At 42.8% G+C, this 22,653-nt stretch overlaps 1 protein-coding gene across 1 annotated transcript in view; it reads left to right on the top strand.

Moving 5' to 3' along the window:
* The window catches only part of LOC126282322 (uncharacterized), a 65,616-nt gene extending 45,961 nt beyond the window's left edge, over positions 1–19,655 (top strand). The window contains exons 6-8 of the mRNA XM_049981979.1: positions 6,646–6,873; positions 15,487–15,652; positions 19,277–19,655. Coding sequence (XP_049837936.1) covers positions 6,646–6,873; positions 15,487–15,652; positions 19,277–19,416 — 534 coding nt within the window. The 3' untranslated portion in view covers positions 19,417–19,655. The remainder of the gene's footprint in view (positions 1–6,645; positions 6,874–15,486; positions 15,653–19,276) is intronic.
* The last annotated feature ends 2,998 nt before the right edge of the window (positions 19,656–22,653 follow it).

The following is a 22,653-nucleotide window of genomic DNA, read 5'->3' as shown; positions in this document are numbered from 1 at the left end:
CTCATATTTCAACAAATTTTAGTAATAGGTCATATTGCGGCTAACTTCTAATATAATAGGTCATATTTCCGTCAACTTTAGCCATTAATGCATATACCGTTTTTCTCGTATCTTACGGGACACACGAATAAGGAAATGAATATGTTGCTCACGAGACAATATTAATGTGCTATTATGAGAGAGAAACAGATAAATTAGTACACAACTTTATTTCTCAGGACTGTAGCACAAATCGGTGTACCACAACAGTAGTTTCGCGAACATAAAACATTGTCGCGCACAGTCGACAATACGCTCTCAGAGCCAACAAAGGCGTCTTCTGCCGTAATAATCATCGCAGTCGCACAGATGCTCCCAGTAATCAGTTTGAATACAGCCTTTACCTTGTTCAACATACCTAAAGCAAAGTGCTCCGACAGCGTGAAATTGCGAAGATATGTTCGAGAATTTGGAGAGAAGTTCTTTAGTTCTGACGGGAAAAGATTATATTGTAAACTGTGTGAAGTAGGCGCAGAAAAGCGCTTTAATGTGCAACAACACTGTAATACCACTAAACACAGCAGCTGTGTGAAACGAAGTGCTGAAAATAACAAACTAACAGCAGGCAAACGCTGTTATTTGAACAGACAGTTCAATCATCAACCGTGCAATCATTCTGCAAGGATTTGCGTGAGATGATGATGTCCTGCAACAGCTCATTGGAAAAGCTGAAGAATCCACGCTTCAGACGGTTCTTGGAGAAGTACACAACACATCCATTTCCAGATGAATCTACACTGAGATAGAACTATTTATCCGTATGCTACAATGACGTTCGCAAGAAAATACGAATTACTATTGCTGAGCAAAAGAACTGGCTGTCGATAGATGAAACTACGGATATTAGTGGGCGATATATTGCAAATGTTGTTGTTGGTGTTCTAAAAGTTGGTGGCCCTGAAGATATGTTCCTACTAACGTGTGAAGCTCTCGATAGCATAAACAATTCGACGATTGCTATTTTGTTTGACAACTCTCTGAAGCTACTGTAGCCGGATGGTGTGAAAAGAGACAACGTTTTGCTGCTTATTACAGATGGTGCTTCATATATGACTAAAGCAGCCAAAGGGCTACAGATTCTCTACACCAGAATGGTGCACGCCACTTGCCTTGCACATGAGTTCCGTAGAGTTGCCGAAGAGGTGCGATAAATTACCCTGACCTGCACAAACTAATACCCTGTGGCAAGAAAATCTATGTGAAGGCTCCGCTATGAGTGCAGAAATTCATGGAACAACCACCCTCAACGCCCCTCCCACCTAAACCTGTTCTTACATGATGGGGTTCTTGGCTTAATGTTGCTGAGTATTACTGCACCAACTACACTCGAATAAAGACAGTCTTCTGTGAGCTTGATAGCGATGGATTAAGTGCTATCAGGATTGTGAAAAAAGTTTTTACAGATACATTGTCTCGAAACTGGGCATACATCAACGTCAATTTTTTCAGTGATATCAAAAGCCATCAAACGACTGGAAGCTGTTGGCACTCAGCAATGTGAGGCCCTGAGTATTGTGCAACATGTGCAGAGTGAGTTGGATCGAGCTCGTGGTCATGTTGCTGACAAAGTGGAACCCAAATTGCAAAGTGTTCTCCAACGGAATACTGGATACTCCACACTGTGCAAAATTAGTGACAGTCTTTCAGGGAATGCCGCAACATTTGACGATACTGAAACAAAGCTAAACTCCAGAGACATGGCTGCCTTCAAACACACTCCAGTGACGTCTTGTGAAGTGGAGAGAAGCTGTTACAGGTACAAAACTATCTTCAGCGACAACCGTAGATCTTTGACAATGGAAAACCTGAAAATGTACCTCGTGATCCAGTGCAACTTTGCAGATGCTGAAGATTGACATACGATATTAAATAATGTGAAACGCTTTAAATACTATGGAGAAATAAAAGCATTGTTTTACTGTTTCGATAGATGATCCTTTCACTGTACTTTGTGCTTAGAAAGACATTCAGACATTCAAAAAATAGGTGCAAATTAGCCACAAACCCTAAAGAAAGAAAGAACTATACTTACAATATTTTGACAAGTAATTTTGTATTTCTTTATGGTGAATAAAAAGTTAAGTAAACAAACAAGAATGCTTTAAATAAACTTCTATTAAGTCATATTTTATGTTTTAAGATCATATTTATGTACGTTTAAGGTCATAAATGCTTGCATATTTCACTGTTTTTTAGGTAATTAAAATCCAGGCCCTACTAATTATGTTAAAAATTACGAATTTCACTGGTATTTTAAGCACCGTGGCCTATGTACATATGCTATCTATCCAGAAAGTTCCCAAACAAGTTCTCCAACAAAACCTGCGATGTGAGGTGAAGCAGTTCTGCTCTGGAAAAGAAGTCAAATACGGGAACGTTTATGGCAAGCAAGTGGCCTGCCTTGATCTCGCCGCGTTTCCACTAATACTGAGATGGCCTCTGACGGGAAATGTGAGGTATAGACAACAAAATGTTGTTGAAAACACATTTCTTCACTTTTCAAGAAATCGACCACTTCCATCAGCCTGGGTGGAGGTTTGTATCGCGTTTTCAAACCGCCATCAATGATGCCTTAAATATGGTGAATATATCATGTGCGCACTGAACGCAGGCTGCCTTCTGTTCAACAATATCAACTAAAAAATACTGATATTGACGCGAGAGTCAAAGGCGGTGAAACTACATATTTTTGTAACATAGGGTCACACACTGAGGTGACAATAGTCATGGAGTAGCGATACGTGCAGTACATACACAGACGCCGGTATTATTGCGCACACAAGACATAAAAGGGCAGTGCATTGGCGGAGCTGTCATTTGTACTCGGGTGGTTCATCTCGAAAGGTTTCCGACATGATTACGGCAGCGCAACGGGAATTAACAGACTTCAAACACGAAATGCTCGTTGGAGCTGGACGTATGGGACATTCTATTTCAGAAATTGTTAGGGAGTTCAATATTACCAGATCCACAGCGTCAAGAGTGAGCGTAGAATACCAGATTCCAGGAATTACCGTTCACCATGGAGAACGCAGTGCCTGACGGCCCTCATTTAACGACCGAGAGCAGCGGTGTTTGCGTTGTCAGTGCTAACAGACAAGCAACACTGCTTGAAATAACCTCAGAAATTAATGTGGGAAGTATGACGAACGTATCTGTTAGGACAGTGCGGCAAAATTTGGCGTCAGTAGGGTATGGCAGCAGACGACCGACGGAAGTGCCTTTGGTAAAAGCACGCCTGTCCTAGGCTGGCGACCACATTGGTTGGACGCTAAACGACTGAAAACCGTGGCCTACTGAGAGGAGCTCCGATTTCAGTTGGTGAGAGTTGATGATAGGGTTTGCGCGTGGTGCATATCCCACGGAGCCAAGGACCCAAGCTGTCAGCAAGGCTCTGTACGAGCAGGAGTTTGCTGAACAATGGTTTGAGCTATATGCACACGGATCATTGACTGGAGATGGTTATGATCGGCTGCTTAGAGACTATTTTCAGCCTTTCATGGACTTAACGTTCCCAAACAACAACGGAATTTTAATGGCTGATAATGCTCTATTTCACTGGGTCACAATTGTTCCCGATTGGTTTGAAGAAATTCTGGACACGAAGCTTCCTGGCAGATTAAAACTGTGTGCCGGACCGAGACTCGAACTCGGGACCTTTGTCTTTCGTGGACAAGTGCTCTACCATCTAAGCTACCCAAGCACGAAAGCCCGCGAAAGGCAAAGGTCCAGATTTCGAGTCTCGATCCGGTACACAGTTTTAATCTGCCAGAAAGTTTCATATCAGCGCAAAACTCCGCTGCAGAGTGAAAATCTCATTCTAAATTCTGGACAGTTCGAGCGAGTGATTTGGCCACCCAGAACGTATAACATGAATCCCGTTGAACACTTATGGGACATTATGGAGAGGTCAGTTGCAGCGACAACACTTTAGCAGTTATAGACGGCCATAGAGGCAGCATGACGCAATATTTCTTGAGGAAGCTTCCAACGAGTTGTTGACTTCACGCCACGTCGAATACTGCACTAAACTAGCCTAAAGGGGGCTCGACAAGAAATTATGAGGTATCCCATGACTTCTGTCATGTCAGTGTATAAGAACATAGAAAAAAGCTTTTTCAATTTTTTTATGTATATGATATAGTAATAGAGAAACGTAGAAAAAAAATCACAGACACAATAAGAAAAAGGAGATTGAAGTTTTACGGTCGTATTTACTGAATGAATGACAATAGGTTAATTAAGGAAAATTTTAATTTCATTTCTAAATTTAAAAAACACCATGGGATGGCTGGAAGAAACAAGAAAGGACTTGAGAAATCTTCGGCTACTGATCAATAGAATAAAATTTACTGTCCAACAGCGTAGGAGATCCCTGTCACAATCCAAGAGGGTGATGTCAAATGATCAGAGGCAGGTCATCAGCCACCGCGTGAAGTAGTTCCGACAAGACAAAAAGAAAAAAAAATGGTACCTTCGTCTTAGACTGTAAACGGCCTACATCATTTGAATTCTATTATTAAAAAAATATAGTAATTATTGGTAGGATTCCTGTACTTACCTTAGGATCCACTTAGCCACTAATAAATCCACGAAACCCTCCATTGCCAAATTTACCTTTATTGTAATTTTAATTAACGTGGAAGCCATGAAAACACCAAACATGGAAGCAAAATGTACGCATCTAAAGGCTACTTAAAAAAGGAATGAAATCGCTTAAATTTGTTTCCACAAGAGGAGAAGACAACGACCTCGCTAAAGCTTACATTTTACTGACATTAAATGTAATAAGATAAATAATCATACATGTGACGAGAACAAATGAATAACACTATCAATCTTTACAGATGAGAATACGACTATATCCACGAAGGTTCGCGCTCTGGCAAGGGAGATACTTAACTTCAACATATAAAGTGATTACAGTAAGCCCTAATTCCACTCGACAAACGTAGTGACGATATAAGCGAGACAAATGTACTGAAGGATAGCCGGATGTGCCGTAGTTAAAAGGGCCACTATCAACCCCGTCAAGACGCGAGCCCCCTGAACAGGTCAGTTTCAGCTACCTGCAACATACACAGAGTCATTTGTAGCTTCTTAAAAAGAAATTAACATGATAAGGCACAACTCGTAACACACTAATAAATATAAACGACTACTTCACAGAACTAGCTCCTCTTTAGAGAAAGCAGACAGAAGAATATTAATAACACGCCAAATACTTCTAAACTATAACAAACTAAGGTACCACGTAATAGAATATCGTCTTGAGCTCATAGAATGCTCAGTTTGACTTGCCTGTTTATAGGTCTTACAACTCAACAGTGTCAGCGTAACCAACCCGCGAATACAAACAGTACCATGACAACCTCCGAATAACACTTATTACCCCAGGGTAGGTGCTGATATCGAAAGACACCTTTAGTAATACAGAGTTCGAGTGTATTCACTTATTGGAAGGGTTACAACTTTACATCCCTTTCCACATAGCTCTATGTTTACACACTTCTATAACTTCTGCAACTAAAGAAGGGCATATAAATGCACAAATAACTGACGCAGGTTGAAGCACAATAAAACAGTACCTTACTATGGCGCAAACGGCTTCATTTGCTTCACACACGGGATATCTTCACCATTCAGTAATTCCGAAATATATTCAACAAGGCGTGAGAGCAAGGCGTCGGCGTGGTATCAGCTATTTACTTCACATAATTTCCTACACAGACACAAGGCAGACGAAGCGTTTTCACATGCAACAGCGGAGAGCAAGACATTTCCTCCGTCACGCCATAGACACATCTCAATTTCGATGGTCAGTAATAAGAACCTACACATGCCCTCGCAGCAGAAAAGCCCCAAAACACAACAGTGCACCACCGCGATACCAAACCCGAGGTCCCATCAAGTCACTGCCGGGATCTCTCACTGACCCTGTCCATCGCGTACAGGCGTCGTCCCACAGGCCTCACGGTAAACGTCAACGAGCCATCTCCGACCCCACAAATCCACACCGCTGTCTGTTTTCTCTCCCCGTTAACCACCCGACCACCGGCCTGAATCGTGGAAGGCAAAGATGGTGACCCTATAATCGATGGGTAGCGATGCCATTCCAAGTGCGAAAACACTGACGCCAGCCGCGCCACGGCTGAATTAAGTTAATTTTAGAGCATTACTTACGTTCATTTTTAATGGTTGTAACGAATAATTTTTGTTCTGAGGAAGACTGTGTGAGTGCTGCATAAAGTCCATTAATAAATTTTTATAAAGTCATTACCTCCCTGATACACCGCCAGTGCCTCCTACTAATGACCTGGTGGTGCTCACACTAATTGAAGTTTCAAGCGGTGCGAAGCCTGTGCGAGTCTGCCACTCAGACGTACATACATCTACAGACATGACGGCTTCATTCTTCACAGAACTATTCCATCCTACCAGGTGGCGCGTGTCCAACCTCTCCTACGGGCTGACTCATCGGAAAGTCTTCTCCACGCTGAAATAATGCATGCTGTTTTTAACTGTGCGCCAGTAGATAATAATACCATAACGCGAGTTTGACGTGGTGTCCCAGCTAGAAATACTAACGGTAGGTGGTGTGTGCAGGTGGTGGACACCCAAACAGGGCAGTCACTGGGTCCCAGGCAGGAGGGCGAGCTGTGCTTCCGCGGTCCGACGGTGACCCGCGGCTACTACGACGACCCCGCCGCCACCGCTGCAGCCTTCGACGCGGATGGCTGGTTCCACACCGGAGATATTGGCTACTACGACGACGACGGCTTCTTCTTCATAACCGACCGCATCAAAGACTTCATAAAGTACAAAGGACATCACGTAAGTACCGTATCTCGTAAGCGTAGCGGAAATAACGCACGTCGTTACGACCTCGTATCTCTCTCGGATGTGATATTACTTGCAAGAGAATTGCGTCACTACTAAGTCAAGTTGGATGGGTGCACGACATCTACGTCTGAAGTGCGTCTCGCTTTATACCTCGAGGCTTAAAGCCCACTCACACACGTACTAATGCATCTTCAGGTGCGGAGGACAGTTCTACATCTACATTTATACTCCGTAAGCCACCCAAGGGTGTGGCTCCAGTCGCGTATGGTTCGCGGGAAGAACGACTGCCGAAACGCCTCCGTTCGCGCTCGAATCTCTCTAATTTTACATTCGTGATCTCCTCGGGAGGTATAATTAGGGGGATGTAATATATTCGATACCTCGTCCAGAAAGGCACGATCTCGAAACCTGGACACCAAACTACATCGCAATGCAGCGCGCCTGTCTTGCAGAGTCTGCCACTTGAGTTTGCTAAACATCTCCGTAACGCTATCACGGATACCAAATAACCCTGTGACGAAACGCGCCGCTCTTCTTTGGATCTTCTCTATCTCCTCTGTCAACCCGACCTGGTACGGATCCCACACTGATGAGCAATACTCAAGTATAGGTCCAACGAGTGTTTTGTAAGCCACCTCCTTTGTTGATGGACTACATTTTCTAAGGACTCTCCAAATAAATCTCACCCTGGCACCCGCCTTACCAACAATTAATTTTAGATGGTCATTCCCTTTCAAATCGTTCCGTATGCAGACTCCCAGATATTTTACAGAAGTAACTGCTACAAGTGTTTGTTCTGCTATCACATAATCATATTATAAAGTATCTTTCTTTCTATGTATTCGCAATACATTACATTTGTCTATGTTAACGGTCAGTTGCCACTCCCTGCACCAAGTGCCTATCCGCTGCAGATCTTCCTGAATTTCGCTGCAATTTTCTAATGCAGCAACTTCTCTGTATACTACAGTAACATCCGCGAAAAGACTCATGGAACTTCCGGCACTATCTACTAGGTCATTTATATATATTGTGCAATGGTCCCATAACACTCCCCTGTGGCACGCCAGAGGTTACTTTAACGTCTGTAGACGTCTCTCCATTGTGAACAACATGCTGTGTTCTGTTTGCTAAAAACTCTTCAATCCAGCCACACAGCTGGTCTGGTATTCCGTAGGCTCTTACTTTGTTTATCAGGCGACAGTGCAGAAATGTATCGAACGCCTCCAGGAAGTCAAGGAAAATGGAACCTACCCGGGAGCCTGTATCTAATATTTTCTGGGTCTCATGAACAAATGAAGCCAGTTATGTCTCACACGATCGCTGTTTCCGGAATCCATGTTGATTCCTACAGAGTAGATTCTGGGTTTCCAGAAATGACATGATACGCGAGCAAAAAACATGTTCTAAAATTCTACAACAGACCTATGTCAGAGATATAGGCCTATAGTTTTGCGCAACTGCTCTACGACACTTCTTGAAAACTGGAACTACCTGTGCTCTTTTCCAATCCTTTGGAACCTTCCGTTCCTCTAGAGACTTGCGGTACACGGCTGTTAGAAGGGGGGGGGGGGGGGGAAGTTCTTTCGCGTTAGTTACTTACTTTCACGTTCCATGTATTACTTTGCAGGATAAATCGTCGTGATGTGGAACGAGTCATTTTACATTCATATTGAAAATTGATTTGTACATCTATTTGTACTCTAAACATCACCATATAATTATTTTTTTTTCCTGAAATTAAAACAGGTTTGAGTTAGCAGTTCCTACCCACCACCTTTTACACATTACAAACATAGAAATTCCTCTACGGAATAGAAGGAATTTTCAGTGAAAAACTTTCTCAATTTACTTTCAATTACTACCTTACTGTCCGTTAGACATTCCATGTCACTGGATAATTGATCAAACGTTTTTGATGCAGCGTTGTGCACCCCTTTCTGTGCTAAAGACAACCTTAATGTTGAGTAATGAATGTCATTTTTTCTTCTAGTATTATGTACGTCATTGTTCCTTTTGGCCTGTAGTGGATAATTTACAACAGACTTCATGAGGCAATAAATATATTGTGAAACTGTAGTCAGAATACAAAGCTGCTTAAACAGATTTCGACAAGAAACTTCCTGCCAGATTAAAACTGTGTGCCCGACCGAGACTCGAACTCGGGACCTTTGCCTTTCGCGGGCAAGTGCTCTACCATCTGAGCTACCGAAGCACGAGCTTCTGTAAAGTTTGGAAGGTAGGAGACGAGATACTGCCAGAAGTAAAGCTGTGAGTACCGGGCGTGAGTCGTGCTTCGGTAGTTCAGATGGTAGAGCACTTGCCCGCGAAAGGCAAAGGTCCCGAGTTCGAGTCTCGCTCGGGCACACAGTTTTAATCTGCCAGAAATATTCATATCAGCGCACACTCCGCTGCAGAGTGAAAATCTCATTCTAGATCACAAGATGATCGCAGATGAGCACCACATATTATTTTTACGGCACGTGTTTGGGCAATGAAAAACCTGCTTTCTTAAAGACGAGTTACAACAGATCGTTATTCCATATGACATTACTGAATGAAAACAAGCAAAATATGTCAGGTTACTGAGATAAAAATTAACTTCAGACTGGTTCATTGGAGCTTCAAATCCTTGTTTGGCCAGAGTCGTTTAGATATTTTCCCGTGTTCGCTATGTATTCCAGGCTAACACCAAAATGATTGCTTGAACAATGGTGTCTCCACTTTTCCTTTGTTGTACGTCTCCAAATTACTTCTGGAGTGACCTGAGGTCAGCAGGATTCCTTGTCGTTCGAAAAGGACGATGCCTTAATTTTTTTTATCGAATGCTGGATTTTTTTCCTTTTTTAATGTCCACGACTGCACTAACCGCGTTTCCTCCTCCACTGTGCAATGGGTCACCCATGTTTGTTACCCTTTCGAAGAGTTCTTGTGTTGTGTACGACTTGGTACACAACCGCAGAGTGGTGTGGCAACTGTCGCCGCAGGAAAGGTGCACAGGGGCAGAAACGACTAGCGAGGAAGTTAACATCGCAAAAAGAAGATCTATGTAACTTGGATACCCTCAAGGGCACAAAGACGCATTACAAATTATTCGTCAAGTAACAGAGACAACGTAGCACAATGCCAGCTAACAAGGGGAGGCCACACCGTTTGGAACGCGGATTTACTGTAAACTTCGTTCACTCGTAGTACTCCATGGGGACAACAAAATGTGGAAGCAGTAGCGGAAACTTCTCAAGCGTTACTGAGAAAATCGCAAAATAATTTCGGTAGTCAAATATACACCTGTGCGTGGCGATTTTTACCATGGAGCGGCTGGAGCCGAGTGGTCCCGCCACGGCGGCTCAGTGTGTAGCCGGCACGGTAGCTCAGCGTGTTCGGTCAGAGAGCTGCGTGCTCTCTGTAATTAAAAAAAAAAAAACTGAGTCAAGAAACCAACGATCGTCGCCATGGGGAGCCCTTTGTCCCCTGTGGTAGCTAATCTCTTTATGGAGGACTTTGAGGAGAAAGCACTTGAGTCTGCTGTCTTAAAGCCTACGGTCTTCTGGCGGTACGTAGATGATACTTTTGTTGTATGGCCTCATGGCAGACAGGAACTGGAGAAATTCCTTCATCATTTAAACTCTTTACATGAGAACATCAAATTCACGATGGAGATTGAAAAAGATGGCACTTTACCATTTCTAGACGTGCTAGTATGCCGTAAAAATTATGGGTCATTAGGACATTCTGTGTACAGGAAACCGACTCACACAGATCTGTATCTCCAGGCGTCAAGCTGCCACCACCCAGCACAAACAGCCGGTGTTCTCAGTACCTTAATACATCGAGCGCATGTAATATCGGACGATGAAAACCTCCACGCAGAATTAGAACACTTAGAGAAGGTTTTTAAAGAGAATGGCTACACTTCACGCCAAATAAGAAAGGCCATGCGCAACTGTCATAACAAGAAGCAGCGCACTGAGGACGATGATGACGACTTTAAATCAACTGCGTTTCTTCCATACGCCGGGAATGTGTCGTCGAAAATAGGCCGATTACTGAAGAAGAATAAAATCAAGGTTATCTTCCGTCCACCAGCAAAGAACCGGGCCCTGGTTGGATCCGTTAAAGACGATTTACAACTGAAGAAAGCAGATGTCTACAAAATTCCCTGTGAATGTGGCTCTGCATATATTGGCCAGACGACAAGAACTGTCCATGAACGATGTACAGAACATGAAAGATACACCCATCTGCGGCAACCGTCAAAATCGGCAGTAGCAGAGCACTGTATTTCATTGGGACATTCAATGGAATGCAATGGAACAAAAATTTTAGCTCCGGTTTCCGGATTTTGGGATTCCGTAATCAAGGAATCAGTGGAAGTACGTCTTGCCGATAATCTTATAAATCGTGACAACGGCTTTCAACTGGATAAAACTTGGAATCCTGTTATTAAAATTATACATTCACAGCGGAATAGACAGCGTCATTCGATACTCAATGACTAGATGATCTTTTACTTTCACCACCGAGGGCAGCACGTACAACTCGGCTATGCCGCGCATGTCAACACGTGCGCGAGAATCGGTATAAATACCGCGACTGCACCTGGGCTCTTCAGTAGTTGTGTACTCACCTGATGATGGCCGGACGTCTCTGGGCCGAAATATCGTGGCAGAATGTCGACGGGATCCGGCTGCATACCCGGAAATTATTAGAAGAACCAACGATCAATTTGAACGGATGTATTGTGACGTCCACCCAGACCAAACGCAACAAACTATATCGAACAAAATGAGTAAAAAAAAGTGGGTTCAGTCAGAGCGTTAGTTGCCCTTTCTAATAAAAAAAACCGGGCAGACGGATCGACGAACAAAGCGAACGGGTGTCATCGGACGTCCGCCCTGAACAAATTAAACGAATAATATAGAACAAAAAAGATTTTTTTTACAGAAAAAAGTAGTTGGCGTTCAAGCCGCTAGATCGAGTTCCGTTCGTCAGTTTTTTTTATTTTCAACACAGTCATTTTCTTTACTATTTATATTACAATTGATATAATGAGAAAAATACGTGTAATCAGATGAACTTTTATTAAATTTACTATGTTATTTGGCAGTTTATTATCACAAATAATATAATATTCATAACTATCGACTAGTACATGACCAAACGCATAAAGTGATACAGAAAATGTATGCTTGCCAGTGTCCTCAAAACTGTACGTATTTAATCGAATAAGAACGAAAAATTGCTTCACGGATGAGGCTATTAAAATACACTCGATACTGCATAACTAATTATCGGCGCCAATTTTTAACGAAATAGTGAGTTATGCATAGTTTGTTCGAAATTATCGTCTGAAAGAGAGGTTTTTGAAAATGTTAACGGGATTTGTTTTTCCACGGAAAACGCCAAAAGACCTTGCGTATGCGGAAACATCGCATTTATTCAATGCAGCTGGTGCCGTTTAACTTCATGTTTTCCATGTTTTTACGAAAAATACCATCCTGCAACTTGTACTCTTAATGTCGAAAGCGGCAATTAATTGTACATCTTCCGAAAGCCGTCTCTGCCGGTCAAAACTTGGATGTACTAAGTCGTTTCGGGCTCCTTGCAGTATCACTTTGTACGTTTGGTCGTTTACTAGTCGATAGTTATGAATATTACATTATTAGTGATAGCAAAAATTAGTAGACTGCAAAATAACATTGTAAATTTAATAAAAGTTCATCCGATTACACGTATTTTCCCCATTATTTCAATTATAATATAAATAGTAAAGAAAATGACTCTTGAAAATAAAATTGAAAAAAAAAACCAGAGTGTATTTTAATAGCCTCATCCGTGAAGCAATTTTTCGTTCTCTTTCGATTAAATACGAACTGTTTTGAAGACACTGACGAGCATACATTTTCAGTATCACTTTGTACGTTTGGTCGTTTACTAGCCGATAGTTATGAATATTACATTATTAGTGATAGTAAAAATTAGTACATTGCAAAATAACATTGTAAATTTAATAAAAGTTCATCCGATTACACGTATTTTCCCCATTATTTCAATTATAATATAAATAGTAAAGAAAATGACTCTTGAAAATAAAATTGAAAAAAAAGACGAACGGGACTCGATCCAGTGATTATGGGGCTTGAACGCTAACCACAGCTTCATGGTAAAATGGCCACGCACATATATATATTTGACGACCGAAATTATCTTGGGATTTTCTCAATAACGCTTGAGAAGTGTGTGCTACTGCTTACACATTTTGTTGTCCTCATGGAGTACTACGAGTGTACGAATTTTGCAGTATCCGCGTTCCAAACGTCGTGGCCTCCCCTTGTAAGATGACGCTCCAAGTGCGACTGGGGCAGAGGCTCGATGCCGCCGGCCGTCCTGTATTACAGCGGCAGAGGGCTCGTAGTCCAGAGCATGGCTCAGTGAGTGCACACCATGGGGTTCGCCAGAACCCTCGCGACCGCTATCACCGTCAGACAGATATTTGCAATTCCGTTGCTGTGACTCCTATGGGGTGGAACCGAAACATGATACCACATCTTGACGATTCCGCTCGAAATGGGCTGCTAAAATCGTGCTACAGTCCCCTCTTTAATTATTTCGACGTCTTTCAGAACTTCAGCTACAGCTCCATTCCTCCTGATCAAATCATTTAATCAGCTTACACGAGAATAAGTTGTAGAGCCTAAAGGGGGAAACATAATAATACAAAGTTAAGTTCAGAACATTGCAGATGGTTTATAAAATAAATCAAGGCAAACAGCAAAGTGGCTAAATGAAAACACATGAGTGCGGCAAGCAAAGGAACTGGAAGGGAGGCAGTGTTGCTAAACATTGACTGTGTGCAAAACTACCGGAAGTAATTTTGGTGACCCGAAAAAGAATGGAGTTAAACTGCAAGGCACATAGGAATCGTTTATTAACTACAGAATATGACAAGTTAATGGCAGGAAGTCTGAATTACGTATACGATTTGCACTTCAGATAAAGAGGTGGAGGAGGCTCGTAAACCAAGTTGTGATCAAGTACTGCGATTAGAATTTAACCGCATACTAAATGATCAGATATCAGAGAAGGCAGAAACAGCTGTAGATGTCAGACAATGACAAGTTACACATCGTTACCGCTCTGGTGTTTTTAAACACTGATTTGAAACTGTAGTAAAAGTGCAACTGAAGTGAAAGACAAAACAAAATTCCTAGTATGGGGTATGATGTTGCTGTTGTGGTATTCAGTCCGAAGATTGGTTTCATGTAGCTCTCTGCAAGAGTGTATCCTGGACAAGTCTTTCCATATCCATTTAAACTTGTTTGCAGTTTTCCCTCCTTGTTCTCACCTTCAATAGTAAACCCCCCCCCCCCCCCCCAGGTCGCTTTTCCTTCATTAAAAAACGTAGATTTCTGGATGCCTCGGTATGTGTCGTATCAGCTGATCTGTTCCTTTAGTCAGCTTGGCATGGAAGTGATGGAGGAGCTCAAAAGGTTTACTCTGTGATCTTGGAGCGGAATGAAGCCGACTGATAAATTACTAAATGAAGAGACGGTTGTATCTACGGAGGTATGAAAAGCGGAATAGGAGACTAATACAAAGAAATGACTTCAATTACTTCATGAGTAAGTAAAGAAGAGACGGTGTAAAAAGGAAGAAACAGCATGAAGAATCATCACCAGAAAACATGACATAATTAGATAATAGGTACGATGGCCAGGAATATCTGTTCTGATTTGGTACCAACTTCTGGCCTCCAATTGAATCCAGATCGTACTGTACTTGTACAAGTGACTTGCTATTCTCATGGTCAAGTGGGACGAAAATACATCTCTCTTAGAAGGATGATGGTAGTCTCCCAATAGGATAAATTCAAGGAAATTACTCCTCCTACCTACATGCCCCATATTTTTTATTTTATTTCAGTTACTATAGTTGCAATTGCCCTGTCAAAAGCTTTTTCTTATATGTATGTGTGGTGTCAAGCTTCGTTCGGACATGCCCAAAAGAATAGACACCACGCATTCATGTAATTGGTTCTCCTCGATGGGCAATGAATTCACCAGCTTCAGTGCACAGCTACGTTCGAACCCCTGTGGGCATTTTACCTCTCGCTCAATTTGTTTTCTTCTCAGGACAATTATTGTAATTTGTTGTACATTTAGTTATTTAATGTTTCATATATTTACCTAAGTTCAACAGTTTTACACTGGATTTTCACTTGAGCAATGCCTCTCACTTAAATCCTAAGCAAACATTGATAATTGTCAACTGAGTTACTCTGAAGATAGACTTGTTTAAAATCTTTGATCCTACAAGATAATTCAAGGCCACACGCATTTATCTTTCCACCTCACGATGGTGTAACTGTTAAAACCCGGTTTTTAAATTAAATTAACAATACTGTAGACTATTATGCAAGGGTCGAGTGTGTTTTCTTTCATCATAAAATACTCTACCAAGACCTAACAGAACAGTCAGTCAATGGAGATACACATTTGTCACTTTGTGAAATACTCTGTAGCCACACTCTCTCTAGACACCAGGTGTATCGCCATCACGGGAGAGAGAGAGAGTACATTTTCCTTCTTGGTGGTCACCCTGCAGGTGCCATCTGCGCAGCTGGAGGCGCTCCTGTGCCGACACCCGGCCGTGCTGGAGGCGGCGGTGGTGGGGGTGCCGGACCCTCTGGCTGCAGAGCTGCCCAGGGCCTACGTGGTGCTGAAGCCAGGCGAGCCCGCCTCTGAGGACCAAGTGGCACACTTCGTCGACAGTGAGTACGCTGGTCTCCTTGTTGCAAAGTAATGGAGCGCCTTGAATGAAATTTTCACTCTACAGCGGAGTGTGCGCTGATATGAAACTTCCTCGCAGATTAAAACTGTGTGCCGGACCGGGACTCGAACTCGGGACCTTTGCCTTTTCCGGTCAATTGCTCTACCAACTGAGATACACAAGCGCGACTCACGCCCCGTCCTCACAGCTTTACGTCTGCCAGTACCTCGCCTCCTCCCTTCCAAACTTTACAGAAGCTCTCCTGCGAACCTAGCTGAACCAGCACTCCTGGAAGAAAGGATATTGCGGAGACATGGCTTAGCCACAGCCTGCGCTACTTCTGCAAGGTTCGCAGGAGAGCTTCTGTGAAGTTTGGAAGGTAGGAGACGAGGTACTGGAGGAATTAAAGCTGTGAGGATGGGGCGTGAGTCGTGCTTGGATAGCTCAGTTGGTAGAGCACTTGCCCGCGAAAGGCATAGGTCCCGAGTTCGAGTCTCGGTCCGGCACACAGTTTTAATCTGCCAGGAATGGAGCGTCATACTGCTCTGCCATAGGTTGCAAATTAGTCGGCTGCGTTCTTCGTGATAAAGAAATCACATATTCGTGCCACAAATTCCGTGGTTTAGGGCGTGCAGCTCGGTTATTATTACTTTTTCTGTGGTGGTCTGTCAGAAAACCATTGCTGGTGAAGGTGAGTCCGTGACGTGCTACTGAGAATAAATTTGTACCAATTTATTGTCTGATATGGGAAGTACTCCCAATGCCGTGATATATTGTGATGTGAAAAGACTGTACGTAACTTTTGACGTAGCACACAGAATAAGCATACTGAGAATGTGTGATTTTTCGTGAAATTTCACGGAGTAAATCTCCTCGGGTTTTAAGCTGAGTAACATTGACCTCTTCACTACGTTTCGACTAGCATCCTGTTCATTATCTTCAGGCGAAGCGAGAAAATAAAGAGTAGAAAACTTTCCACAGGACGACGCCATTACTCGTCTGATAGCCCAAGAAGTTTCCATCAACAAAATTTATCAAAATTAAGAAATAATGTTCTACAGACGTAAATGAGCTAGTTATTAATAAATAAAGAGCCACGCGGTGGAACGTTGAATATCACACTGATTACGTGTCAGGTGGATAATTATCACGACAGGTGGCAGGGTCAAAAGGTAAAGAAACTAAGTCTCAGAATACAAATATCTATGATAGCGGAGATGTGACACATAGTTCGTTAAAAGGGTCTGGCGAACGCGAAATGAGTTTATCTGCTGAAGAGGAGATTTAATTTGCTGTATATCCTGGATTGAGATACAGTTCACAAGAACACGCTTTGAATGTTTTGTCAAACTGTCAGACACGCGTATGTCGCAGTTGATGTACGAGCGTTAGCCGAGCGTATGTGAAGAGGACGTGAAACTAAGTGAAAAAAGGCTAGTTCATGCAGCATGCGGAAGTGAATCCTTCGTCGCTTTGTGTGCTAATGGAACGGTACCATTAGCTAGCAACTGGTTAAAACGTTGGGCCATTCGCGAATCAAACGTAATGTTTCCAGTAGCTCCGTGTTGAAGACCGTTTACTTCTCGTGAGCCTAGGAATTCAGCCGATTTCTGTGTATGGAGAGCTGGAATTATAGTAACTTCTGGAGTTTAGTCGGAATTCTATTGAAGTGTAGAGAAAGATAAACCTATAATAATTTCGGTAAATGTCAAAAAACTTTATTTTGCATTCCGGGACACGATTTACTAAACGGTAGAATAACACAGACTTCCTTAATATTACTTTCAAGTCGTGTTTATGAGAATTACGTTCTGCTCTCAATACGTTGACACCAAAAGCTAACTTACTGGTACTGACGAGAATTTGAATGAAAATGAACTTTATTAAGTCGAACTTTAAACTGCGTTTCAGCGACAGCTTATAGGAAGTGGTATGGAGCCACTTATACCAAATTTATACGGAGATATTTCATCATTTTGGACGAACTTTAATTTAAAAAGACATATATTGAGAGGATTTACGGCCACTTATAATACGCGTGAAGCTACGCTTTGAAGTCAATCGCTCATTGACAATCGGTTGATGTTGGTTAACTACAATATTACAAGAAGAAATAATTATACCCAACCTGCATGTCCAGAAGCTGATGGTATACTGGCTTCGACTAGAAAATTTTAGAAGGAGTAAAGCTGGGCTCAGGAGCGCAATGTGTGGCGTTGCACCTAGGGCTGACGCTGGGACAAAAGCTGGGCAATGGGGCCTAGAGGAGGATAGGATCTTGTAAAGATAAAATACAGCCTAAAACTTAGCGCCTCGTCAGTAACGTTTCAAATCGATCCTCCCCAAATAACATCGTTTGGGACGAAAGTCGTCGCCAATTTGGCGAAGGAATCCAATGCAGCTATACAGTATACTGAAGTAAATAAGGACTTTATTGCACCAGGTAACAGTCTCTTACAAAATGTTACGTAGACATCAATACGCTAAATGACTGGCCAGTATTTCATCATTTACATGTCGTTAACAACGCCAGCAACGGCTTTTTTAAAGAAGCACCCATGCATTTCGCTGATACCGTAATGTAAATTATGCAAAACCAAAGTCAGGATGCTTACACTGCACACTCCGAATTAAAAGTATTATCCACAGGGATGTTTCTCTCTGTAGCGAAGCACGACACTATAAAAGCTTTACTAAGAGGTGAGTTGCATTGACTGTTTTAAAAAATAATTTTTAATCGATCGCCAGTGTACACCGATTAATCGACATACTTCGACTTCGTATCGAAGGAAGACTATGGTGTAACACATTCAGCTTAAAGAGATAGAAGCACTGTGGTATAGAACTGTAACTGGTCAACAGAATTTTGCAAGCAGTTTAGATAGATGAAAGTAACTGGATTTTGTAGAAGAACTGTTATACATGTTGCCCTCAAATTACTAACTAGTTCACTTACTGTCACGTCGTCGATCTTATATCGTCTGTAAAACCTATTTTCACAATGAGCCAAATCCTTGTGAATATGAACACTTTGAGATATGAAGTGAGTCGAACACACAAACTCTGGCAGTTCTGAAGTAGATGAGAGACTCAAATTTACTGACAGGATACTGGGAAACTATAGTTGGTCTATTACAGGAATTATTTATAATACTCGCGATTTGCGAAAGTGTGAGGTATACATACCGTGCTAACAGAAGACATGTAGAGTTTTCAGAGAAGGACGGCACGAATCTTCTTGGACTTGTTTGACTGACATTAGAAAGTGTAACTGAGGAGCAAGAAAGTCTTAATTGTCTAGAACTTTAAGAAAGCTGACGTGTATCACTCGAAACATGTTTGGAAAGTTTCCAGAAGTTGCAGGCCACTCGTGACAGCTCGCACATCCGTGAGTGGAACGGCAACAAAAGTAACCTATGGCACAATAAAACACACTCCGTCTCATATTTTATACTGATTCACAGTACACATATGCAGTATTAGTGTAGATGAGAGTTTTAGAATGTTTTTGAACCATAACAACAGTAATTTCTTACTTGCACATTGTCATATTTTAATACGTTTATTTTTTTCAACTACTGGCATATTCATTTATTAAATTCCATTGTCTTCTTATTTATTGTAGGTCAAGTTTCCGATCACAAGAAATTACGAGGCGGAGTGTTCTTCATCGACAGGCTACCAAGGACTGCTGCAGGAAAAATTTCTAAAAAGCTGCTGATAGAAGAACTGAAGAAGCGAGAAAGTGCAGCGACAACTGATTAACTACTAAATACATACGTGATGGGTGAGAGGGACGGATTCCTTGTTATGCCTTGCGTATGAACTGTTTTGACGTCACACGTAAAGTACCTGAAAAAAGTAAGCTGGTTTGTTGGGTGTAATGACTTGAGGCGCATATACTTCTTCTGAAGCGTTTATTCTCATCAATTTGGCTTATTTATAATATTCTGTTCATCGACAATATACTTGTTCTAAGACAGAAGAAGCTACTTGGACTTTTATTTTCTGTACAGAATTTTTTTAAACTGTAGAAGTATTTGAATAAAGATATGTTATTTAAGAGAGCTAGAAACTAGGACCTCCCTTTGGAGAAAAGTCCACAAAACACGCCGTACAGACAGTGAAGGTCGCGAGCCAAAGATTAAATGTCCTTCACTTTATTACTACGACGGATAAAAAGTAAAACGTGGTCGACAACCCGCGAGTCTTTCGCTTAAGCAGCCAGTAACTCAGACGGCGAACATGCACTGGAACGTAAGCAATTACAACAAGGACAGTCGATCATGAAATGACGAACCGTCAAAAGTTGATGACAATGAGTAAAAAGTGGTGGTGAATCACTTCTTAGTAAATGGAGATGGTAAAAAAGACAGTGAGCAATAAGCAGCCTAGCTAACAAATATCTTCGCGACGAGAGTACCAAGAGGGCAGCTGTACCTGTAGGAGAGGTTAAATTCCCTTGAAGAGGGTGGTGTTGCTACAGTGAAGCGATCTTCCGACAGATGGCAACACCGAGATTAACCGAAGGAATGGAAGAGCTAGCAGGCAGAGGTAAGAGGACTGCAGTCTTCGCAACAGCGTCAGCAGCCTTATTTCCCGTCAGGCCGATGTGACCAGATACCCTCAACAGCGATTAAGTGGAAGACTTCCTGGACCCGTTGCACTAATTGACTGTGTACAGCACACAGAGGGTCTGAAGAGCATTGAGAGAGCTGGAGCATATGACGAAAAGCCTGTGTCGCTGTATGTAGTGGGTGGCCTGGTAGAGCGCGAAGAGCTCCACTGTAAAAATCGACCAATGTTCTGGAAACTGATACCGAAAATGATCGATGCTATTGATGAACGCACACCTCACACCATGATCAGTCTTAGAACCAGCAGTGTACACAAAGGTTCTGTAGCTAAGTTGCGTGCGAAGGTCGAGAAATTTAAACCAACCCATACGGAGCAGTTTTCTTAGGAAGCGAATGAAGTCCAAGATAAACAAGGGCCGCCACAAGAATCCAAGTGGGTTCACATCCATTGGGAACGTGGCACGTAGTGTGAAATTAAGCTGGCGGACGTGCAGACGAATAAATGTATGTTTGTGTTTTGTGGTTTTAGGGGGCACAACTACAGTGGTCATTAGCGCCCAGACTAGGTTATGAATGCACTGCGAGGCACAACGTTAAAACAGGAACTAAAAAGGATAATACTATAAAAGGCACATTAATAGGCAAGTGATTACAAGAAAACAGCATAATCAAATGTCCTTAGCCAGGTTTGTCAAGTGGATAAAACGAAGAACGCGAGTAGCTGCTCCTGAGTCATCAGGTAAGATTTCATCCAGAGTACATGGCAGGCCAAGATCAATGCGCAGTGTATTCAAATTCGGACAGGACGTTAAAATGTGGCGTACCGTCAGCAATTACCCACATGGGCAGAGCGGCGCCGTTGCAGCCGTCAGCAGATGGCGGTGGCTGAACCGGCAGTGTCCAATCCGTAAATGGGCCAAAACGACCTCCTCCCGCCGAGAAGGGCATGAAGAGGTCGTCCAAGCCGTGGGGAGAGGTTTCAAGGCCCGAGGCTTGTTTTCAGTAAGTGTAGACCAGTCGGCATGCCACAGCGATAAAATGCGCTGACAAATGACCCTGCTAAAATCAGATGAAGGCACACAACAAGAAGCTGTCCGAGGCTGGAGGACCGCAGCCTTGGCCCCGGCATCTGCAGCTTCGTTCCCAGGGATACATTCATGGCCAGGAACCCACATAAACGAATAACAATCACCCATAGTCTACCTTAGATCAGACAAGGGATCGGTACAAACGGAAGAGGGTAGTCTTATCTGTAGACAGTATCTGTAGACAGTACTGTTTAGGACACGTAGGACCTTGAGGGACCGGATATAGAATGCGACCAGGTAAGACGATAGGGAGGACCAAAAAAGTTTGCTACCAAGCATGAGCCCCAAGAATTTCGTAGTTTCTTCGAAAGGAAGAGAAAGAGGCCTAAGATGTAAAGACTGTGGAAGAAACCCTTTACGCCTCCAAAAATTAATACAGCCGGTTTTGTTAGTGACAATGCGAAAGCCATTGTCGATGCTCCAGGAGTAAAGACGATCGAGACATAATTGACGACGCTGCTCAAGGAGACAAGTTCGAGGAGAACTGCAATAGATCGCAAAGTCATCGATGAAAACTGAGACAGAGATACACTACGTGGTAAAAATTATCCGGCCACCTGACTGAAAATGACTTACAAGTCCGTGGCGACCTCCATCGGTAATGCTGGAATTCAATTTGGTGTTTGGCCACTCTTAGCCTTGATGACAGCTTCCACTCTCGCAGGCATACGTTCAATCAGGTGCTGGAAGGTTTCTTGGGGAATGACAGCCCATTCTTCACTGAGCCCTGCACTGAGAGGTAACGAGGTATCGGTGTGGTCTGGCACGAAGTCGGCGTTCCAAAACATCCCAAAGGTGTTCTATAGATTCAGGTCAGGACTGTGCAGGCCAGTGAATTACAGGGGTGTTATTATCGTGTAACCACTCTTCCACAGGCCGTGCATTATCAACAGGTGCTCGATCATGTTGAAAGATGCAGTCGCCATTCCCGAACTGCTATTCAACAGTGGGAGGCAAGAAGATGATCAAAACATCATTGTAGGCCTGTGCTATGACATTGCAACGCAAAACAACAAAGGATGCAAGCCACCTCCATGAAAAACACGACCACACCATAACACCACCGCCTCCGAATTTTATTGTTGGCACGACACACGCTGGCAGATGACGTTCACCAGGCCTTCGCCATACCCACACTCTGCCATCGGTTCGTCATATTGTGTACCGCGTTTCGTCACTCCGCACAACGTTTTCCCACTGTTCAATAGTCGAATGTTTACGCTCAGACCAAGCTAGACGTCGTTTGGCATTTACCTACGTGTTGTGTGGCTTATGAGCAGCCGCTGGGCCATGAAATCCAAGTTTCCTCACCTCCCGCCTAACTGTCGTAGTACTTG

Source organism: Schistocerca gregaria, chromosome 7 (genome assembly GCF_023897955.1).
Source record: "Schistocerca gregaria isolate iqSchGreg1 chromosome 7, iqSchGreg1.2, whole genome shotgun sequence".
NCBI classification, from domain to species: Eukaryota; Metazoa; Arthropoda; class Insecta; order Orthoptera; family Acrididae; genus Schistocerca; species Schistocerca gregaria.
The sequence above is the reverse complement of the archived record's forward strand: the minus strand, read 5'-3'. Positions and strand labels throughout refer to the sequence as shown.